This window comes from Synchiropus splendidus, chromosome 17, assembly GCF_027744825.2.
Source record: "Synchiropus splendidus isolate RoL2022-P1 chromosome 17, RoL_Sspl_1.0, whole genome shotgun sequence".
NCBI classification, from domain to species: domain Eukaryota; kingdom Metazoa; phylum Chordata; class Actinopteri; order Syngnathiformes; family Callionymidae; genus Synchiropus; species Synchiropus splendidus.
This window is the reverse complement of record NC_071350.1, coordinates 20,014,743-20,037,854: the sequence shown is the minus strand read 5'-3', so window position 1 is coordinate 20,037,854 and position 23,112 is coordinate 20,014,743. Positions and strand designations below refer to the sequence as shown.

Sequence of the window (23,112 nt, the reverse complement as noted above, 5' to 3'; positions counted from 1 at the left end):
AACGATGTTTTGACGTCCAAAGCTCGGCCCAGCAGCGTCTGTTCCAGGGCGTTTTAGCTGTCCTGTCCAGAGCGACCTTTGACCTCTGGGATTACACGTCTTTGCCTGGGACCTCAGCCATAACACCATGAGTCAGCGCAGAGTCTCCACCAGTCGAGTCATCCGTCGATCTGGTTTGAATCAGTCTTTCTCAAAACTGCTGACATCGACAGAATTCTCAAGTTCATTTTTGAATTCTTGGACGTCAGAAACACTGCGAGCCACTTGTCCATCTTCATCGACAACACGCTCAGCAGTGCGCCACCTCATAAAGTGCGAGCGCCGAGGAAACACACATTCAAAGTTTTCTGAGGTCCATTAGTTTCCCACTGAGTTTCACGGAGGACAAGAACAAAGCAGGTCCACCTCCAGCTTCCTCACATTCAAAGTGAATGGCAGAACATGGCGGCGGAGACATGGAGACAAAATTGATGGCACAAAGTTAAACTTTCAGTCGGGAGCAGAGAGGTTGCCATGGCGATGCACAAGTCATCCGCCGCCGAGGCGTTAATGGCTGAGTCCAGAGCGAGCGGCGCTCCATGTGACGCGGCGGGTTTCAGGACGCTGCGTCTCCTCAGATGGCGCCTCCGTCCACCGCTGCTCCTCCAGGACGCTGGCGCCTCAGTGGCCCCTGACGTCCCACCATTCACTGCCCACCGCACCAGTGCAGCTGGTGGCTCCGCCTCCAGGGCCCAGCACTCATTGTTTCACCGTCAAATGTCGGCGAACGCCCACCAGCTCAAGTGTTAGCATCTGTTGGGAGACACTGCCACCTAGTGGTGGGCCACCTGCACTTTGCGGGTCAGTGATTCAAGTCCATTGTGGGAGGTTTACCGCAGTAACGTCCGGCGCCTGAAGTGAGAGACTTGTGAACTGAAACTTGTGACCTGAAATTCCATTCACACGTAATGCGAGGGTCTTCTCCGATAAGTGCTGTGTCGGCGCCCCGAGTCAGGTCTCGCGGCTTCCATTCACCTCACCTCACTGGCCGCCGCAGGGAACAGTGGGGAGGCCTCAGCCTGTTGGGTCCTCACAAGGGCGGTGTTTGGTCAGGAAGGGCTCAGTCACGTGCAGCTTCCCTGGTCCTCACACTTGACTGTCGTGGCTCCTCCCAGGCCTGGGAAAGGTGAGGCCCCGGGGCCAAGTGTGTCCGTCATGTTGGGTGGAGACAGTGGAGATGCAGGTTTCCTCCTCCTCCTCCTCCTTCCTGTGGCTCCATCCTTGCTTCCTTCCTCGTCCCCCACCACTTCCTGCTCCCTGGAGATCTTTCATACTGTGGTTATCAACGCAACGCCTTTCATCTTCACACTGTCGAGGCATGATCACACTTGTTTGCTTCACTCATTTTTCCTCATTGTTTCATTCCCCTTTATAATGGAATATTCATGACCGCGGTTTTACTTGTTAGGATTATTATGATGGTATGACATTATTATTATTATTGTGGTAATTGCTTGTTTTCCCATCAGGTCAATGCTTCTTTCGTCGTTTTTAGGTCTCTCACCGCGTTGCCCTGTTAGCATCTGTTAGCAACCGTTAGCATGTTTTAGAATCTGTCAGCAACTGTTAGCAACGGTTAGCATGTGTCAGCAACTGTTAGCATGTGTCGGCGTCAGTTAGCATGTGTTAGTATCTGTTAGAATCTGTTAGCGTGTGTCAGCAACTGTTAGCATGTGTCGGCGTCAGTTAGCATGTGTCGGCGTCAGTTAGCATGTGTGAGCATGTGTTAGAATCTGTCACCAACTGTTAGCTACTGTTAGCATGTGTCGGCGTCAGTTAGCATGTGTAAGTATCTGTTAGAATCTGTCCGCATGTGTCAGCAACTGTTAGCATGTGTCAGCGTCAGTTAGCATGTGTTAGTATCTGTTAGAATCTGTTAGCGTGTGTCAGCAACTGTTAGCATGTGTCGGCGTCAGTTAGCATGTGTGAGCATGTGTGAGAATCTGTCAGCAACTGTTAGCAACTGTTAGCATGTGTCGGCGTCAGTTAGCATGTGTGAGCATGTGTGAGAATCAGTCAGCAACTGTTAGCATGTGTCGGCGTCAGTTAGCATGGGTTGGCATGTGTTAGCCTGCAGTGCGGCGTCTCCAACAGACGACAGTCTTGCTCCTCTTGAAGCGCCGCTCCTGTGTGCTGAATCCTGAGCCGCCTCCTCTCGTCCCTCCTCAGATCCCAACGCCATCGGGCAGCACGGGACGGACCACGCTCTGATCGGAGGGGTGGTGGCCGTGGTGGTCTTCGTCACCCTCTGCTTAATCATCGTCCTGGGGAGATACCTGGCCCGGCATAAAGGTAACACCAGCCCTGGCTGCTCAGCAGGGGGCGCTGACACGCTGGCCGGGCTCTGATGCAGCACTGACCTGAGCAGAGGGCTGCGGAGAAGCTCACCACCGTCATCCGCCACATGAGCTCCGCCCTGCTGTCTCATCTGCTGGTCATCAACCAGCGACGCAGTGGCGCGCAGTCGTGATGTCATCAGAGGGCGACGACTCACACTGTCCTCATACAGGAAGTGACTCGTTTCAAAGCTGATGTCAACAGCCAGGCAGGACAGCTGACCAAGGTCAAAGGTCATCCATCCTGGTGAACCCCAACTGGGCGCTGGAGCAATGTGGTGTGTCTCGTGATCTGAGGCTCGTGACCTGAGGCTCGTGACCAGAGATTCATGACTGGAGACTCATGACCTGTGACCTGAGATTCAAGGCCTGTGACCTGAGACTCATGACCCGAGACACGTGACCTGAGGCTCGTGACCTGGGACTCGTGACCAGAGATTCATGACCTGAGACTCATGACCTGTGACCTGAGACTCATGACCCGAGACACGTGACCTGAGGCTCATGACCTGAGACTCATGACCTGTGACCTGAGACTCATGACCCGAGACACGTGACCTGAGGCTCATGACCTGAGACTCATGACCTGTGACCTGAGATTCATGGCCAGAGACACGTGACCTAAGGCTCATGACCTGTGACCTGAGACTCATGACCTGCGACCTGAGACTCATGGCCTGTGACACGTGGCCTAAGGCTCATGACCTGTGACCTGAGACTCATGACCTGTGACACGTGACATAAGGCTCATGACCTCTGACCTGAGACTCATGACCCGAGACACGTGACCTCAGGCTCTTGACCTGTGACCTCAGGCTCATGAGCCAAGACATGTGACCTGAGACTCATGACCCGAGACACGTGACCTGAGGCTCATGACCTGAGACTCATGACCTGTGACCTGAGACTCATGACCCGAGACACGTGACCTGAGGCTCATGACCTGTGACCTGAGACTCATGACCCGAGACACGTGACCTGAGGCTCATGACCTGTGACCTGAGACTCATGACCCGAGACACGTGACCTGAGGCTCATGACCTGAGACTCATGACCTGTGACCTGAGATTCATGGCCAGAGACACGTGACCTAAGGCTCATGACCTGTGACCTGAGACTCATGACCTGCGACCTGAGACTCATGACCTGTGACCTGAGATTCATGGTCTGTGACATGTGACCTGAGGCTCATGACCTGTGACCTGAGACTCATGACCCGAGACACGTGACCTGAGACTCATGACCTGTGACCTGAGACTCATGACCCGAGACACGTGACCTGAGACTCATGACCTGTGACCTGAGACTCATGACCTGTGACCTGAGACTCATGACCCGAGACACGTGACATAAGGCTCATGACCTCTGACCTGAGACTCATGACCCGAGACACGTGACCTCAGGCTCTTGACCTGTGACCTCAGGCTCATGAGCCAAGACATGTGACCTGAGACTCATGAATCGAGACACGTGACCTGAGGCTCCCAGGGCCCCACGGCTCCCAAAGGCCCCACGGCTCCCATGGGTCCTGTGGCTCTCAGCAGCCCCACGGCTTCCAGTGGTCCCACGGCTCCCAGGGGCCCCATGGTTCCAAGGGGCCACATGACACTCAGCAGCCCCATGGCTCCCAGGGGCCCCATGGTTCCCAGGGGCCCCATGGTTCCAAGGGGCCACATGACACTCAGGGGCCCCATGGCTCCCAGGGGCCCCATGGTTCCCAGGGGCCCCATGGTTCCAAGGGGCCACATGACACTCAGGGGCCCCATGGCTCCCAGGGGCCCCGCGGCTCCCAGTGGTCCCACGGCTCCCAGGGGCCCCATGGTTCCAAGGGGCCACATGACACTCAGCAGCCCCATGGCTCCCAGGGGCCCCACGACTTCCAGGGCCCCACGGCTCCCAAAGACCCAACAGCTCCTAGGGGCCCCACAGCTCTTAGTGGCCCCACGGCTCCCAGGGGCCCTCTGGCTCTCAGGGGCCCCGCGGCTCCCAGGGGCCCCATGGTTCCCAGGGGCCACACGACACTCAGGGGCCCCACAGCTGTTCGGGGCCCCATGGCTCCCAGGGGCCCCACGACTCCCAGGGGCCCCACTGCTTGTCCGGCACTGACGCAGGTGTGTGTTTGCTCAGGAACGTACTTGACGAACGAGGCCAAAGGAGCGGACGACGCGCCCGACGCCGACACGGCCATCATCAACGCCGAGGGCCAGCAGGCGCACGCGGAGGAGAAGAAGGAGTACTTCATCTAGAGCCCGCCCCGCACCCCCCCACCTGCCCCACCTGCCCCGCCCCGGGATTTTTCTACCGCTGCAGACCTCTGACTCCACTTTTCCTCCCTTAAGTTATTTTGTGGATGGGTCCACCGGACCTCGGGCCCCGACACTCTGTGCTTCACGACGGATCATGTCTCACGTCAACACGGTGCCTAACAGAACAGACGCCACTGAACTCGGACTGAACTTCTGCCTTGGTGTCCGCTCCGTCCGTAGCAAGGTCAAGGCTTTTGTAGATGGTGACTGGACCACGGCTCCTCCATCGTGTCTTCACTCTCTCACGTCCACACGCCTGACGCACGCCTCCGTCAGACAGGTGCGCTGCAGCCGCCCAGGCGCCTGGGTTTGGAGAGGCTGCTCGCTGCAGGACCAGCCGCGCCGCCGGCCTCGCTCTGGCTCCGCCTCTCAGACCCGTGAGTCACATGAGAATGGACTCAGAGTTGAGGGAAAGGTGTGTTTGCTGGAGGTGGCGGGGCGCCCCCTGCTGTGTATCGTGTGTGCTGAACCGTGTGCAGTTGCTGTGGAAATTCTCGACCTCCTCACCTGTGTATATTGAGCCTCCGGAGCTTGTTTCTGTTTCTAGTTTGTTGTTTTGCACTCAGCATGTAAATAACGCGCGAGGAGCATGCGATGGTGTCGGCGAGACGCGCCGCGCTCCGGCGCCGCTGCCATGGCGGCGTGACCACAGCTCATTGGCTTCACTTCCAGCCCGTCGTTGCTCACCGCCGTGGTTCCCGTGCCGGAGTGTGGCGTCTCTCACAGGCCCCAGAGACTGGTCCTCAGAGGGTCTGCGAGTGTGTGGGTGGGTGTGTTCCTGTACTTCTCTCTCTGTGGGACCCAGCGGGAGCTTTCAGGGTCATCACAGGTGTCCAGGCCGGGGGGGGCCACGCGCTGAGGACGGCAGGTCCCCACAAGGATAGAGAGGGACGTGCCAGTGGCAGGTGAGCGCCGCTCTTTAGACTCACCTGTGTCCTGGCTGTGTGTGCGTGAGGACGCGCCTGTGTCTCGTGTGTGTAGATGAGTCGTTTTTTTTACTTTTGTAAGTAGTTCCTGTTCTTTAAGTTGTGAGTTCTGCGGACGACTCCTTGGTTTCTTTTGAATCAGCTGTTGTATAATAAATGAACACTTACCAACATGTCTGCTGCTCTGTCGTGCTCCACTCCAGGCTCTGACTCCCAGGGGCCCCGTGGCTCCCCCTGAGCTCCGCCAGTGGCGCGCAGTCGTGATGTCATCAGAGGGCAACAACTCACACTGTCCTCATACAGGAAGTGACTCGTTTCAAAGACACAAACAGGACAGGACAGCTGACCAAGGTCAAAGGTCATCCCTCCTGGTGAACCCCGACTGGGCGCTGGAGCAATGTGGTGTGTCTCGTGATCTGAGGCTCGTGACCTGAGGCTCGTGACCAGAGATTCATGACTGGAGACTCATGACCTGTGACCTGAGACTCATGACCTGTGACCTGAGATTCATGGCCAGAGACACGTGACCTGAGACTCATGACATGTGACCTGAGACTCATGACCTGTGACCTGAGATTCATGACCCGAGACACGTGACCTGAGACTCATGACATGTGACCTGAGACTCATGACCTGTGACCTGAGATTCATGACCCGAGACACGTGACCTGAGACTCCTCGCGATTATCAAAGGCCCTGTCGCTCCAAGGGGCCCCACGACTGTCAGAGGCCCCCAGGTCAGAGGGGCCCCACGGCTCCCAGGGGCCCGACAGCTGTTAGGGGCCCGGTGGCTCTCAGGGGCCCCACAGCTGTTAGGGGCCCCGCGGCTCCCAGGGGCCCCACGGCTCCCAGGGACCCCACGGCTCCCAGGGGCCCCGTGGCTCTCAGGGGCCCCGCGGCTCCCAGGGGCCCCACGTCTCCCAGGGGCCCCACGGCTCCCAGGGGCCCCACAGCTCTTAGGGCCCCCCTGGCTCTCAGGGGCCCCACGGCTCGCAGGGGCCCCACAGCTGTTAGGGCCCCCCTGGCTCTCAGGGGCCCCGCGGCTCCCAGGGGCCCACGCGGTTCCCAGGGGCCCACGTGGCTCCCCCTGATCCCCTGTGACCTGAGATTCATGACCCGAGACACGTGACCTGAGACTCATGACATGCGGCCTGAGACTCATGACCTGTGACCTGAGATTCATGGCCTGTGACACGTGACCTCAGGCTCATGACCTGTGGCCTGAGACTCATGACCTGTGACCTGAGATTCATGACCTGCGATCTGAGATTCATGACCCGAGACACGTGACCTGAGACTCATGACCTGCGACCTGAGACTCATGACCCGAGACACGTGACCTAAGGCTCATGACCTGTGACCTGAGACTCATGACCTGCGACCTGAGACTCATGACCTGTGACCTGAGACTCATGACCTGAGACTCATGACCCGAGACACGTGACCTGAGATTCATGACATGCGACCTGAGACTCATGACCCGAGACACGTGACCTGAGGCTCATGACCTGTGACCTGAGATTCATGACCTGCAATCTGAGATTCATGACCTGTGACCTGAGATTCATGACCCGAGACACGTGACCTGAGGCTCATGACCTGCGACCTGAGAATCATGACAGGAGACTCATGACCTGTGACCTGAGACGCATGACCTGAGACTCATGACCCGAGACATGTGACCTCAGGCTCATGACCTGTGACCTCATACTCATGAATCGAGACACGTGACCTGAGACACCTCGCGATTATCAAAGGCCCTGTCGCTCCAAGGGGCCCCACGACTCTCAGAGGCCCCCAGGTGCCCCCCAGGTCAGAGGGGCCCAACGGCTCCTACTAGCCCCACGGCTCCCAGGGGCCCGACAGCTGTTAGGGGCCCGGTGGCTCTCAGGGGCCCCACGGCTCCCAGGGGCCCGACAGCTGTTAGGGGCCCGGTGGCTCTCAGGGGCCCCACAGCTCTCAGGGGCCCCGCGGCTCCCAGGGGCCCCACGGCTCCCAGGGACCTCACGGCTCCCAGGGACCCCACGGCTCCCAGGGGCCCCCTGGCTCCCAGGGGCCCCACGGCTCCCAGGGGCCTCACGGCTCCCAGGGGCCCCACGGCTCCCAGGGACCCCACGGCTCCCAGGGGCCCCCTGGCTCTCAGGGGCCCCACGGCTCCCAGGGGCCCCACAGATGTTAGGGCCCCCGTGGCTCCCAGGGGCCCCACGTCTCCCAGGGGCCTCACGGCTCCCAGGGGCCTCACGGCTCCCAGGGGCCCCACAGCTGTTATGGGCCCCGTGGCTCCCCCTTATCCCCTGTGACCTAAGATTCATGACCTGAGATTCATGGCCTGTGACACGTGACATAAGGCTCATGACCTGTGGCCTGAGACTCATGACCTGTGACCTGAGACTCATGACCTGTGACCTCAGGCTCATGACCTGTGACCTGAGATTCATGGCCTGTGGCCTGAGACTCATGACCCGAGACACATGACCTGAGGCTCATGACTTGTGGCCCACACCCAGCTCCCACGGACCCCCCAGCGGTTCCCAGGGGCCCCATGGCTCCCAGGCACCGCCCCAGGCTCCTCGGGGCCACACGGCTCCTCGTGGAGGAATCACATGACGCCTCATGACTGAGGGCTGCTGGGAGACTCCTGCTCTGGAGGAACCAGGTCCACTGCAGCCTGGAGCTGTTTGACCTTCTTGCTGCGAGGCTGCAGCAGGCGCCACTGCTCCACTGCGCAGGGCCCGCTCTGCTCTGCTGCCCGTGGTGATGGATGAGTCACATCTGGCTTCGACAAAGGTTTGAGACGTTTCTCAGATAACAGGTGATGAACGGCCGAGGCGTCCACCACAGACGCCGTGAGGCAGAGCTGAAGATCCTCAGTCGGGAGCCTCGTCCAGGCTCAGCACCAAACATCTGGTGAGGACGCTGGATCAGCAGGATGTGGGTCCACCCTCACCGGCCGGATGGCAACCTGCCTCAGGGAGTCGTGAGCTGCCAGCCGGGACTTTGGTCCAGACGCTGCCGTTGTGAGGAAGTGTGGAGCCGGGAGTCAGAGGTGGGAGGGAGTCACGCTCCGCAGACGTCTGGCGCGGCCAAACACGGCGCCTCTGATCTCCGTCTCCAGGGAACCACGCCGCCCCGGCATCTCCCCCTCTGACCCCGGTGAATATGGATCAGCCGGAGCAGCGAGGCCTCCGCTCTGACGCCCCATGAGCCCCAAAACACCACAGTGACCTCCATGTCTGAGGCTGAAGGACGGCCCCTCCCCCCCTCACTGTTTAGCGGCGACCGGCCATTCTGAAGGCAGGTGACTCTGAGGACCTGAAGGTCCCTCCTGGGGGCCTCTTCTCTTGCGATGCAGGGGACATCTTTGTTTCCACGTGTCCTGCAGCTGCTGCCTCTGAGGACCTGGTTTGTCCTGATGATGTCCAGGGTCTGAGCAGCTTCAGCTGAGGAGCCGCCCACTCGTGGTGGAGGAGCTCGTGGACGGGGTGAAGGTGGAGCCACGGGAGGCCACGTCCAGCCTGGACCCGCTGGGGAACAGGCAGGCGGCGGCGGAGGAGGCGCTGTTGCAACACAAAGACGTCGGCATGTTTCGACTGAAGCTAATGTTAGCATCAGCATCCCTGCGCTGAGCCAAGAAGCCAGCGCAGGGATGCTGATGCTAACATTAGCGCTGCTTTTCATCAGGTCTGAGTTTTGAACAGGATGAAGGACGAAGCTCAGATCTTCCAACCGTTGTTCCACAGGTCGGCAGAAGTTTGTGTTTTGAATGGGCCTCGTAAGCCACTTGAGGGGCCGGATTTGGCCCCCGGGCCGTGTGTTGGATAGCAGCAAACTTGCAGAGCACCTGCTTCACCACAGGAGGAGTCAAGTCTGACTCTCACTGGAAACCTGTGAAGCACCTGATGGCGCCTTCACCGTCACTTTCATGGCGCCAAAACACGTGAAACTCGGGAGAGGCTTCTGCCGCTGCTGCGCGGGACTCCACACTGGTGAGCGCAGGCTCGGCAAGTGCCGCACGGCATGATGGGACCGGTGCGCGCGGCGACGGTCGCAGACGCTGAAGCAGCAACAGAGGACTTCCGCCAACCAGAAGAAACGAGGACGTCACCGGAGTTTGCCTCGCGCCGATGCTGCCCCCTGCTGGCGAAACGTGTCAGGAGCGAGACAGTCAACTCGGTCAGAAGCTGCGCGTGTGTGTGTGCGCGCGTGCACTCTTGTACTGTATAGCTGTACAGCCGGGTCACTATCACTGTGCTTCAGTTTGGTTCAGAGTCAGGTTCAGCTGAGTCATGTGTGTCAGATGGTGAGGTTCAGGGGGAGAGGCTGGGGAAGGGCTGATGGCAATGACGGTCCTCACTAAGATAGGGAGACAATCGTGTGGCTTGTTTATACTGCCCTGTGGGGACCAATCCTTGACAAAACACTATCCTCCTGGGGACCGTTGTGTGTGTGTAAAGGGCATCTCATTATAGACACGTTCCTGACTAGCAGATCAATGTCAGTTCCAAAGGTCAAGGTCAAGCGACGGCGGCCGCTGCGTGTGTGACAAATCAAAAACGCTCTTCAGCAGCATGTGACGATTCACACACACACACACACACACACACACACACACACACACACACACACACACACACACACACACACACACACACACACACACACACACACACACACACACACACACACACACACACACACACACACACACACACACACACACACACACACACACACACACACACACACACACACACACACACACACACACACACACAAATGTGCTTGTTGCTGAAACAACAGAAACAGCAGAGCGGAGGGAAAGTCCAATGTAGTTCAGAGAGCGAGTCTCCCAGTGGTGGACTGGGGTCAAGGAACAAGGCTCACCAACGGTTTCTACTGCAGACAAAAACAGGCGAGTGTCTTCATCCATTGTCTTTTATTCAAGGCCAAGCGTGTGTCCAGCGGCACTGAGGGAAGACACCACCCTGCTCTCTCCACTCGTGTCCAAACTCTGCTCAGTTTCTCCTAAATATTAGGAACCATTAAAACAACTTTCATCCTTAAGACATGTGAAATGCAGGAAACAATGGTGAACAGGTTCAGAACACGTGGAACCTTCCATCCAAGTCCAGGCTGAAATATCCACCTGAATCCAGGTCCTTTGTGATTAAAACCTAAACTCAGAGGTGGCGGAACCATCGCCGCGCGTCATGCGAGCCGCGGCTCAGAAGAACGTCTCGCGGCAGAGCGGGCAGGTGGACTTGTTGCTGGAAGTGAACCACTTGTACTGTGAAGAGAGGAGGCGGAGCCGTGAGCGCGCCAGACCACAGACTCCGCCCCACCAGCTTGGCACTCACCAGACACGCCGAGTGGAATTTCTTCTTGCAGGTGCGACAGGCTTTTTTGGGCAGCGAGTAGTTGGAGCCGTGGATGACGGAGAAGCAGATCATGCAGTCCTCGATGCCCTCGAACCTCTTGTCCACGTTGTTCTTCCACAGAGCCAGACCCTCCATGATGCTGCCGTTCTGGAAGCCAACATGTAGGTGAGGACGACCTGCGGCGGTGGCTCAGGAGGAGGCGGTACCTGGTGCGTCAGGTAGGTGCTGAGCTGCAGCATCCAGTGCCTCCACTGCTGCACGGCCACGCCCACTCGCCTGCCGCTCTCCACCGTGATGGAGCCCAGCGGGTGGTTCTGCGGCAGCTGAATCACCAGCTCGATGAAGATGTCGTCCACGGAGTAGGTGGCGATGACCTCCCGCGCGGCCGAGCGAGCCTTCACCTGGGGAGACAGCACACGCTCTTGCTGCTGCGGCGGCGGCGGCGGCAGCGGCGACTCGCTGGCGCTCACCGTCATGTTCTGGAACATCTGGGTGCTGCTGTGGACCGACGAGATCTCCTGGCCCGAGAGCAGCGGGCTGACGTGCTTCATGGTGAACTTGTCGGCCGCCGCGCTCACGCGCTTCTCCTGGCTGTTCCACCACAGGCGCACCATGGCAGGCAGGTGCTGCAGCGCGCTGTAGTACACGCTGCAGGCCAGGTGGGGGAGCTCCCACTGCACACCCGCCCTCTCTGAGGACACCAAAGATCAGTCCCTGTCCTGACGCAGGATGAAGGTCATTTTCTCACCGTCCACCTCCAGAACCAGGGGCTCAGTGAAGAACGTTTTGGGCTCTTTGGTCTCAGGTCCTTGTCCCGGGACAGTGGGGTTCTCTGGCATCAGTCTGAAGAGGTGGTGCAGGAGCTTGTTCAGCGAGCCGCTCCTCTTCAGGTGCTGGGAGTAATGGGCTCGCAGCTGGGAGCGAGGCGGAGGGGCCACAGTTAGAGATCAGGGCCGGCCCTCCACCAGCCTGAGGAGGACTCACATGGGACGGCGAGGACTTGAAGAAGGTGAGGAGCAGCCTCCAGGACAGCAGGTATCCCAGGTTGCACGAGTACTCCACACTGAGAGGGTGCACCACGGCGAACTCCCCGACTGGCAGGTCGGCCAGGATGCTCTGGCACAGGTCCTCGCAGGTGGACAGGACGCTCATCAGCGCCGCAGGAGGAGACCTGCAACATCCAGAGCCTCCAGTAAATCAGCTTCACCTGCCGCTGCGCCACAGCAAGCCACTCACAGGCTCTGGTCGCCCGCGCCGTCGTCGTCGGGCTTGGCGCCCTCTGCTTCCCCGTCGCACTCCGGCAGCTGCGGCATCACCCTTGGACACACGCTCAGAGGGTTCAGGCTCAAGTGCGGCTTTCAGGAGGAGCAGCAGAGAAAGTGGCACTCACCTCCCCAGCAGGTGATAGACGGCCACCTGCAGCGCTCGGCTCTTGAAGAGCAGCAGAGGACAGAAGGTGTTGAGGAGGGTCTGAAGAGGCTCGGGCAGGTTGGTCATCTGGTCGGCCACGAATCGCGGCGGGAGCGAGTTCTGCCTCAGCTGCTGGAGCGGCACGTGCGCCAGGGCTGCGCTGACCGAGCGCAGCGGCGCCGCAGGAAACAGCGCCTCATCCGGTTCTTTGAAGGCTTCTGCAGAGTCGCCACACAGACGGAAGTCAAAAACTAGAAACTAAACCTAGCCAGAGGGCGTCTACACTGCAAGACCAGCCGCCCTAAATGTATCATTAGTGAATGACGTCCAACTCTCAGTGTCATTTCACTGCTTTACATTCAATTGTGTTTTCCCCCCCAGTGATTTCACCGAATACAGATTCTCGATCCTTCCACCACCGTATTTTGCCATCGCGGTCGCCATATTAGTTTGCCATGGTCATCTGGCGGTAAGTGGCGACACTGGCGGCATGGAAGCTGCTGTTGATGGGATGTCAGGAGGAAACCGCAGATCAGTTCCAGACTTCAAAACAAACTCATTGCTTTCTAATGGGAGGAATATGTTGTTTCATTGATTAAATCGAGCCACAAGCCTTTACATATGTGTTGTCTGAATGAATGGATGTTGTGGTTGTGGCAGTGTAGAAAACCATCACAGCTGATACACCTGCTTATCTGGCATCAATTAGATGGAGACACAAGGCTGGACACACCACGGCTCGTAGTGAGGGAAGGAATCATTATAGAAATGTTATTATTGTTAGAATGAATGAGGCTCAGCCAGTGAAACAGCTGCCCAGGGACCCTGCATCTCATGTCTGTCAACGTTTGTTCTTTGACTCAGATGCCCGTTTATCTGCTGTCCATCAAGTTATTTTGATACAAACAGATGTTCACAGCTGTGTTTTTTACAGATCAACTTGTTAGTTGTTAGTCGGGAGGGGGCGGGGTTTTTGGACGCCCCGTTTCAGAATCCTAGCTAAAATCCTGCTCTCATCACTGCCCCAGATTCTCTCCTCAAGGACTAGATTCTTTTATTATTATTCCAATTCTAAATTCTGTTGGGTAAAGACATTATGATCTTTCAGCGGCTGGATCTATCAGACCTCGAGGTCTCTCTCTTCACCTCCACACACCTGTGATCCTGACCGGCAGGGGCAGCAACAGACTGGAAATCCCCTCCAGGAAGAAGTCCGTCCATTCGCCGGCCAGTCCCGGTGGCAACCTCTCCAGCAGCTCTGGTGGAGGCGACGTGAAGAACTGGCTCAAGGTCACGATCATGGCCGCGTTCTCACACAGGACCAGCTGCACCCAGGGGTTCCACAGAGCACCCACGTTGTCGCTGGCCACCTGGGGCAGAGGGTGATGAAGCCGCAGGACAACAGCGCTTCACTGCTGTGGGGGTTACCTCCAGCCAAGCCAGCAGGGAGCAGAGTAAGAAGTCCCACTGAGCACTTCCGAGGACGGCGGCTCTGTGAGTCACCAGCCAGGACAGGAAACGCATCATCTCCACGATGAGACTCAACTGCTGGGCGCCAGCCTCAGACAGGTCCCTGAACAGCACAAGAGAGTCACTTGCGTCATTCACTCGCGCCACTGGGATCCCAGTTGATGTACCCGCCAAAGAGGAACCACTCCTCCTTGCTGTTCCTCCACTCCATCATTGTGGCCAGAAGAGCCAGCAAAACCGCCTCCTCCACTTGAGTGTTGGCTTCCAGACACAGCAGCAGAACTGAGAGGCAGCCGTGAGCGTCTGTCAAACAAGACCAGGGTCAGGGAGCCTCAGCAGCAGGGACGGGCCATATGGACAGAAAAAGTTATCAGGATAAATGTTGTCATGTCAGCGATAATGATCAGGATGAAGCCATGTTCCTTCTCCTCCATGTGTCGGACACTCCAGTCTCTCTGTTTGATGATGGAACTCAGGAGTGGAGTTTGTCTCCAACACCATGGTTTGTTGACGTCTCAATAGAAGAGTGAACTCTGCAGTGCAGAGATGAGCAACTCAATGTTTCAGGTCTCTGGTAGAAGCCGCTGGTGTCTGCTCTGCCAGCTTTATTTAGGGCTTCAATGGAGCCGTCTGTCTGTCTGTCTGTCTGTCTGTCTGTCTGCTGTGTCTCATGTCTCTGAACAGTTGAACTATGGAGCAGTCTGGACACAGTTCCTAGATGCTGCTGAAGAAACATTACCAAGGCAGAGGAGCGCCTCAGAGAACCTGTGAGGACCACTCCATCTCATCACAGAAACAGGGATCCAGAGAGTCAGAGTCGACCAGCGTCATTATCAAAGGTTCAAACTACCATGGTGAAGCAAAGTCCACCACACTCTCCACAACTGTCACACGCTGCGGAGCTGGAGAGCACGGCGCCGTCACCCTCTCCTCATGTTCACGTGTGCAGGTCCAATGCAGCCAGTGAGTTGCTGGGATATGGTGTACCATCAGTTATTGCCCGTCCCTGCACAGGCTCTCCAGAATAGTTTTGCAAGGTCCTAAGCATCACAGCCCTTCATGATCCTGGTGGGACAGAGCCTACTCACCGTGGTTCTCCTGCCAGTTGACAATCCCCGCAGTGGCCAGTGTGACCAAAGTCTCCCTCTCATCTTTGCTCAGGAAAGGACAAAGCACCTGGAGCGTGCTCAGTTTGCTTCCAGACAACGGCATCAAACTGTCCAATGAAACACAACGTCAACCCAAAGCAACAGTGAGTGAGGTCCAGAGGGGACTCCCTAACAGCCGACCTGTCGACGGGTCCGTAGAGGTTCCTTAGGTTTGACCTGTGAGAGGCCGGCAGGTTGTTGGAACGGATGAAGGTTTCCAGAGTCAAAGACCACAGTCCGCCCTCCTCTGCCGATCTAACAATAGATTTTAAGCATCAAAAGATCTTTATTGCCTCTGGAGGATGACAAATGGATTGAGGAGCACAGGCCTTTAATATCTCTTCACACACTCCCTTGATCGTTTTGTCATTTACCATTTGCCAGATTACACACAAATAATGAATCACAGGCAGCTGAAGAGGCTCCACAAACCCATGCACAATATCATGAGCCGCACCCGCTGTGTCAGAATCCCTGCCAGGAGTTCAATGAATTTCTGCTACGTGAGAAAACGCAGTGAGTTTGGTGATGAGGCATGCAGGGGACGCGGCCGCTGACGACACTCAAGACTCCTGGAGCAATATTGCTCATCTACTGGAGTGTGACGGAGACGGCGTCGGTGGCAACAGTGATGCACGCTGTTCATAAGGCCTGCACGATAAATCGTTTCGCCCTTGTGTCTGATTTCATTTTAAATTAATACTGACTGGCATTTACTTTCCAAACCAGCTGGATTTGCATCACAAATGCTTCTTTCCTTTGTGAGTTTTACGCTCCCAAGCAGCGCTGCAAGCCACGACTTTGAGTTCCCACGATGCTCATGGCTTCACCTTCAGCCAATGATGAAGCACCTCGTCGTCACGTGTCTCACTGGTGACGTGAACGCAGTAGCGACGGGATCACTCGGCAACAGGATAGAAACTGAAGGAATATGGATGGCAAACTGGGAACATGAGAATCAACCTCCCAAACAGCCTCAAAACTAACTTGTTCTGAAAAAAAGACTGCTATTCGGTCGTGTGGCTGTATTTTGGATTCAAAACGGATGACGAGTGTCAGTCTCAAGTGATTTGCAAGACGTGTTTTTCATTGGCACAGCACCGCAAGGTAACTCCACAAATCTGTATCAGCTCCTCCAACGTCACCACAAAGAGCAATTTGATGTTGCCGTCCAAGGAAAGCCGTGGCAACTATTTCGGAGACCCTGCACAATGCCACGCCACACCCACATAACTCCGGCCAGAGTCAAGAAATCACAGCGGCAATGGCTTCCCAAATAGCAAAAGATAGAGTTTCCTATTCTTTCCTTCTTGCCAGGAATCTTTGAATGCCACGGTCAGGGTGAAAGAGACTCAGCTGCGGCTGCTACGGCGACTCTCACCTGGTGTAGAGTGTTTGCAGCAGGTCGTTGAGCGGGACAAGCTTCTGGAGTCCCTCGGCTCGGCCCCAGTCAGCCCCCAGGCTGAGGTGGCTGAACACTGTTGTCGCCTTGAGCTCCACTTCTTTACACCACTGGGCAGACAAGAGCAGCTCTGCAGCTGTGGAGTCAGCAGACGTGTCAAACACCTGCTGCCACCAAAACACACCGCAGTCGAGCTCAACATCCATGGCCTTGACAGAGTGTTTTGGTGATGGGAAAGACAGTGGATGAAGGCCCGGGCGGGGTGGGGTCCAGAGTGAAGAGGATTAGGAGGAGAGGGAATCAGAGTGATAAGAGGAGGCGCAGTGGTGGATGGTCTCGGATGGAGGATTTAAACTTCCATATGGAGTTTAATTGGGAGGCAGCGTGTGGCTGTAAAGCAGGAGTTATGAGGTTAAATAAAGGGCCTCAGCAATAATCCAAGAGGTAAGAAGCTCATGAAGGAGAGTGCGGAGGAGTGACTCCAAACCATCCACATAGTGGAGAGGAGATGGGTGGGATGAGGGCTGCGGGAGCGAAGGAGCAGCCGCATTATTGATTTGGGAAGTAAATGATAGAGAGCTATCCATTTGCACACAAACCCTGAACCGAGCAGGAGAGGGAAGGGGGGAGCCGTCGAGGGAAAGACGGCATTAGATGAAGAAGATTTTATCCGAGGAGGAGGATTTCTGTTTCTTAAAGGTGAAGCAGGATCTGGTTTCAGATAAGCAGGGGGGAAGCATGTGAGGTGAATATCAACGTGTTCATTTACACACTCATATCTCTGAACGGGTCACATGACAAAAAAAAAAAAAAAACAACAAGGATCTTAAAAAGCTACCTGCGTCCTTGAGGTCTGGATATTCTGAGGAACCATCTTGTTTCTTGTGGTGGTCACAGGGTGGGGCAGCCACGGTCTGGATGACTCGGCCCAACAGGGCACTGGTACAAAGGTGAGCTGGTAATGTGTTGGACGCGTTACTCGCCCACATGTCCATGGAGGACTTCTCAACGGCTCCTCGGTAGTGGCCCGACAGTAAGCTGGACTTGATCCACTGTGGGAGATGAACAACCACACTGGAGAAGCTGCCCAACATTTCCTTGTCGCTCACGTTCACTGCTCACCTGAGGGGGCAAGGCCTCCCTGATCTGGTCCCATCCCGGTCGGCTGGGAATCAACTGAGAGACAAACTGGACCAGAGAGGGGGATCCGTGGTCACACACGGAGACCAGAGTCTCCACGAGGTCTTGCACAGCCAGCACCAACACCTGTAAACTGAAATCAGCCTCATGAGACCTGAGCACTGAGAAACGCTCAGAGTTTCTAACCTTCTGCTGTCAAGAGGGGTGGAGAGCAGCTGGTTCCTGACCCACTGCGCTGCACTTGGCAGGAACCCGTCGGCCTTCACCTCATATTGAGAGTGCTGGACCAGCGATCGAACTCCAGCAGTGCACACTTTCCTTAACTTCTCCAAAAGTGAGTCTAGGTCAGGAAAACCAGAGAATGTTGGCTTTGTAGCAGTCAAGTCCAAAAGCAACAGGATTCTGATACCTGACAGGCACGTGTGCTTTTGATCCTGAGCCGTGAGCTGGAAAACTGTGAACAGAAGTTCCTCGGCCGAGAGCAGCAGGAGACAATCGCGTACCGACATGAAGAAGGTGGAAGCCACGTCGCAGATGAAGGAGACCAGTGGATCCATGTTTCCGGCGTCTGACAGACTCTTGGTCTCTGACAAAGTGGCGTGGAGCTTCTCCAAGATCTTCTCCAAGTAGACCTCGCCGACGAGGGGTTCTGATGGACAGGACACAACTCAGTGACAGGCAAATAAAGGGATGAGGTGTGGGGGTCACCGGGGCACAAGCCTTTCCCAGTTCAACAGACGGGGTTGGTCTAAGCCCCAGGAGGCTGCAGCACTGAGCACCACTCCACCATCTGGCCTGACTGAAGGCACCACTTGGTCCCTCTTAATCTGAGGCTCGGTGGATTTCTCTCATCACCTCTCTGACTCAGAAAATTGCTTGGCTGCAGCAAGACCAGGAGGGTTCTTTGCTTCTTGTGCTGACTCAGCTGAGTGGACACAATCTCCAAGCAGTGTCCATTGACCTGAGATTGAGTGCAGCCTGATCTCATCTGATACACTTTCAACCGCTGCAGAAGCCAGAAAACACGCAACACACTTTCGGCTGTGGCTTAACAACATGGACTGAAATTGTGAAACTGGAAGACGTAAACAAGGGAGGAGAGCCTGCTTCACTTGAAAGCTGATCCAGAAAGGAAAGACCGGGTGACAACTGATTCACGTTCATGTTGTATGATCAACACAGTCGGAGTGAGTGCGAGCTTTTTACCGTTGTTGTGATGCTGAGACAGCACCAGGCTGATCAGAGTCCAGCTGCTGGAGGATGCAGAAGGACGTTCCATCTTGCAGAGCTCCTCTGTTAAGTCCAACAGTTGTTCCCCAAGAACTGAACCCTTGAGCCAGTCCCTGCAGCTCATATGGGTCTCCGGGTCAACACAAGCCTGGAAAGATGACCACGCATGCATGACTCGGCAATAACACATTCAGTCACGGAGCTGCAGCTCAGGAGACACACCTTCTGGATGAGAAGCAGAACAACCGACCAGTCTAAACCCATCTGTGGAGGGAGAGGCGGCGCTAGAGTCAGCAGGTGAAAACAAGGGCAGCACAGCAGCTCGGGTTACCATGGTAATGTGGTTAAGGATGCGCGTGGTCTCCTGTTGGCTGCAACAGTGCAGAGAGCTGAAGATCATCTCAACCAAGTGTTGGGTGTCTTTGTTCTTCTGCTCAGCAAGCCACACCACCACTCGCTCCAGCAGGAACCGGACAGCCGGATTGTCAGGACTGACCTCTGCCCTCTTCTCGCAACCCACTATGTCGCCCTCCTGTTGCAAGGTCTGAACAAGCAAGCGCGGACAACAACAGAAGCTCTGTGAAACTGTTTCAGAGGCAGCGTGGTGAAAAGAGTGAGGGACTGGTCAAGGTCAGACTCACACTGAAGACCTTTGGTGTGTGGAAGGAGCGCAGGAGAAGGGACAGGAAGAGGAGATGTGGCTCTGAGTTTCTCTCATCCACATGCACCAGGCACAGCTGGGCCAGCTGGCAGACGGTGTCCTCCAAATGCTGCGTCTGTGGGGATTCAAGAGCCATTTCCTTCACAAGCTCCGACACCGCCTCCACAGGTTTCCCAGCCAGGTCCTTCTCAATGTCACTTTTCTCGTCCTCTGACAAAGAGATTTTGACAGACTTCTTCTTCTGCATGCTCTTGCTGCTCACTCTTTCAGGGTAGCGCATCACCTGAGCAGAAAAGACAACAGCAACTCAGGATTGTGCTACTTATTTGTTAGAACTGGAGACAGTGAATGGATTCGGAAGAACCAGAAGAAGCACTTGGAGTACAAGAAGTAGAGCTATAAAAAGTGTGTACGGTTTAATTAGAATGAGAGGAATAGATAGACGGCAGGAAGAAGAGGAAACATGCAAATAAAGTAGCACTGGTGGACCAAGCACTGGAAGAAGCAGATGTAGGAGCAAAGGTAGTATATCAGTAGAAAAAGGTTGAGGGAGATAAGGAGTAATATAGAAGGCGGAAGATGGAATGGCAGGGGAATTTGAAGTAGTGAGAGATAAAGCAGTAGAAGGAGGAAAATTTAGATAAGAAGGGATGAGCAAACGTCACCTGCAACAAGGTGGAAATGCCTTCCAAAGCCTGCTGATCCGGTCGCTCCTTGTCTGTGTAGCGCACACACAGATCACCGAGCTCAGACCAGAAGTCCGTCACGAGTCCTTGAAACACGTCGGCGCCGTCGCTGGGAGCGGTCGCCCTCTTCTCCCATGACACCAGCATTTCTGTGACTAAGAGGAAGAGAGGGCCGTTCTGCAGAGGTGGACTGGCCAGAGCTCGCTCCAGCAGGGGCAGCAACTGCGAGCCCCAAATGAAGCGTCAGTGAAAGCAGAGAAACAGTGAAAAGCTTCCGGCGTACAGCGTCACCTGCTGGGAGACCAGCATGGAGCGGATCTTCCCTTGAGCCTCCTCTTGCTCTGTGTGCTGCAACATGGTGTACCTCAAGCACTCGACAGCTGAGGTCACGATGACAGCGCTCTCCGATGGACTTGACACTGCACGCTCACCGCACAGACTGAAACACAGGAAACACTCTTCAGTCCAACATTACACTGTAGTTTCAACAACAACAACAACAACGTACCCATCTAAGAGTGCAGAGAAGAAGGAGGAGAAGAAGTCCAAGGCTGGGTCAGTGACTTCAGGAGGCAGCTTACTGAGCAGTGGCATCAAATTGGGGTGGAGGGACTTTGCCATGCCTTTGCCCCCTTCTCTCAGAAGGGTCCAGAGTTTGGGCAGGAAGCCTTTCCTGGCATGAACGTGAGTCCAACAGTCCTGGAAGGTGAAGCACAAGCTAAAATAAACGAGCGGAAACAGCCTCAGCGACAGATTCAACACTCACAGGAATCGTGGAGACAACATGAAGAACCGCTTCCCAGACTGAAGGCAGCACGAGAGGGTCGGTGTCATCGATGCTGAGAAGGACGGCTGGGCAGAGGCGAGCCGCCTCCGCCTGCATCAGCGCAGGAGTCAGCTCACACAGGGAACACAGCATCTCAAAGAAAGCTCCTTTCACCTGTACAACACCCAAAGAAGGACATGAGACGCTGGATCTGGGTTCAAGCCTGGTGCGTCCAGCACCTGTGCTGCTCTGTGTTTGCCGAATTTCCAGAACTTTGCTGCAGTGACAAGCTGCGAAAGCCTGGGCTCCAAGGCCACGCAGTCGCTTTGGGGCAGCAGGGACAGCAGCCTCTTCACCCCGAGCAGCGAGCTGGTGAGCATGCGGACGTACTTAGCTTCTCTCTCCTCCTCCGTCACACTTCTGAGGGAGACAGGGAAATGCTGATAAGCACCAGTGCAGAGTGGCATGGACGTCTCTGCCAGACTTACTGTGCATCACTCAGCGTGTCTGCAGTGTCCTTCAGTAAAATGTCTTGGAGAACCTGCACCATCATGAAAACACAGGCGCTCAGCTTTCAGTTAAAGCCAGGCGTCATTGCGTAAATTGAGCCCACGACTCACGGTGAGGATCTCATCCTTGCAGAAACTAAGAGCCTCAGGCTGTTTGGCAGGTGAGAAGGCAGCCTGAAAGGCCTGGCAGGCGGCGGAGGCTGCAGGTGTGTAAGTGTCACACTGGGACAGGATCCAGTGGCCCATCAAGCTCTTCAAGAAGGGAGCCAAGCTGCGGCGCACTTTAAGCACCAGCTGCTCGAAGGCCAGCTGGGTGGACTCTCGGATTCGTCGGTCGTGGTCCTACCAGACACAGACACACGCACACAGGCACAGGCACGCGCACACGCACACACACACGCACACACACACAGTTGCAGCCTTGAGTGTGTTGTTCATCATGTGGTCAGATGTGTACGTTTGGCATGTAAAAATATAACAATACAACAAATAGTTTCCTTTGAAAATCTGACGATCAGTGGCAAAAGCTCACCACGCATATCTTGCAGTAAATTCTGGGCCAGTACGGCAGCACACCTTTCACGTCTTCAGTGCTCCGCTCCTGACACATGGAGCCAAAGTCTTGCACCGCCTGCCAACAATTCAACAAAGTTTACAACAGCGGTCCAAGCTCCATGAAAATCACAACAACGATCATCCATGAAGTGGCACCACAGCAGCCTCAATAGATCAATGCGAAAAATCGCCTGGCTTGGTCTCTTGGTCTGAATTGACAGCAGCAGCATCATCATCATCATCATCATCATCATCATCGGGAGCGCCACTCACTTTCAGCCTCGTCACGACGTCCCTCTTGGACAGCTTCCTCAGCACGAGCCTGAAGTCAGCATCCACCAGGTTGTCAATCTCCTCGGCTCCGTGGACGGCGGGAACATAGCTCAGGTCAGCGGTGAGTGACGTGTCAAAGCCCACGAACCCGGGTATGACGCCTCCCTCCCGGGTCAACACCTCGGCAGCCCGGCCGCTACTGGAAGGCTGGAGGTGGCAAAGCGACACACTTTGGAATGACCATATAACCACGGAGGAAAAGACGTAAATGTCACGACCGAGCAGAGGAGAGCGGCGGCTTCACCAAGTTAGCTAGCGTTAGCTGCGACGCTAACCATCGCTGAGGCGCGGCCGCTCCACAGAGATATGAAACCTACCCGGACATTTCCCTTTGTTCGCTGCTTATTCTTGCCCCCCATGACCGTGTCCAAACATGTGAACCCTTGAAGAAGTGCCTGCGGTTCGGCGCGTTGAGTCACTCTTGGACCGAAGACTACCCGGAAGTGATCTTGGCATACGGAAACGGGAACACGATTCACAACATCACGAGCGCAAAAATAGTTTGGCTCATGTAGGTCATCATGCGTTTCTCACAGCTATAGCTAAAATATTGGCGAAATTGAAGTCAGTAAAGCCCATGAACACGCATTAAACGATTAAAAACAGTAATTTATAAACTCTTATTTTGAAATGAGTAACGACATCGCCGCTGGCGTCGTATCGCTGCCCCCTGGTGACGGTCCTCCAGAACTACACTGAATGGCAGCAGGTGTAACAGAGTGAAAAATGGATTCCTTCATTTCAATATTGTTCTGTTTGATGAATCGTCCAGAACCTTTATGATTGTCGCCTTGTTTATTTGTTCCATTTTATCGCC

The 23,112-nt window shown here is 55.7% G+C and overlaps 2 protein-coding genes across 4 annotated transcripts in view; one reads left to right on the top strand and one right to left on the bottom strand.

Annotated features, from left to right (window-relative positions):
* The window catches only part of cadm2a (cell adhesion molecule 2a), a 101,732-nt gene extending 95,758 nt beyond the window's left edge, over positions 1-5,974 (top strand). Inside the window, exons 10-11 of one of the 3 annotated variants that reach the window (XM_053847546.1) lie at positions 2,209-2,331; positions 4,503-5,974. In XM_053847546.1, the coding sequence (XP_053703521.1) occupies positions 2,209-2,331; positions 4,503-4,621 (242 nt within the window). In that variant the 3' untranslated portion in view covers positions 4,622-5,974. The remainder of the gene's footprint in view (positions 1-2,208; positions 2,332-4,502) is intronic. The other 2 variants (XM_053847548.1, XM_053847547.1) reach the window with 2 other exon arrangements.
* A 4,528-nt stretch (positions 5,975-10,502) lies between these two features.
* Positions 10,503-22,779, bottom strand: ltn1 (listerin E3 ubiquitin protein ligase 1). The gene is made up of 32 exons (XM_053847924.1): positions 22,613-22,779; positions 22,236-22,442; positions 21,940-22,038; positions 21,519-21,749; positions 21,387-21,439; positions 21,138-21,318; positions 20,899-21,072; positions 20,641-20,831; positions 20,424-20,571; positions 20,112-20,354; positions 19,427-19,729; positions 19,117-19,329; positions 19,008-19,049; positions 18,762-18,933; positions 17,965-18,204; positions 17,742-17,895; positions 17,538-17,688; positions 17,254-17,467; positions 16,395-16,551; positions 15,155-15,268; positions 14,954-15,081; positions 14,033-14,168; positions 13,824-13,968; positions 13,552-13,765; positions 12,376-12,613; positions 12,222-12,302; positions 11,970-12,156; positions 11,734-11,899; positions 11,456-11,676; positions 11,192-11,386; positions 10,965-11,132; positions 10,503-10,894 (listed from the first exon to the last, which is right to left on the bottom strand). Exons 1-32 carry the CDS (start codon positions 22,652-22,654, stop codon positions 10,832-10,834), a joined length of 5,271 nt encoding a protein of 1,756 aa, XP_053703899.1. The 5' UTR covers positions 22,655-22,779; the 3' UTR covers positions 10,503-10,831.
* Between the last annotated feature and the right edge of the window lie 333 nt (positions 22,780-23,112).

What these genes read in the sequence shown, in the direction of transcription:
- ltn1 (XM_053847924.1), bottom strand. Translation starts at nt 22,654, where the DNA reads ATGGGGGGCAAGAATAAGCAGCGAACAAAGGGAAATGTCCGG. An exon ending in GACACGCTGAGTGATGCACA is followed by an intron (nt 21,319 to 21,386) that starts GTAAGTCTGGCA and finishes TGTCTCCCTCAG; the next exon opens with AAGTGTGACGGAGGAGGAGA. An exon ending in GTCTCAGCATCACAACAACG is followed by an intron (nt 18,205 to 18,761) that starts GTAAAAAGCTCG and finishes CCTGTCCATCAG; the next exon opens with AACCCCTCGTCGGCGAGGTC.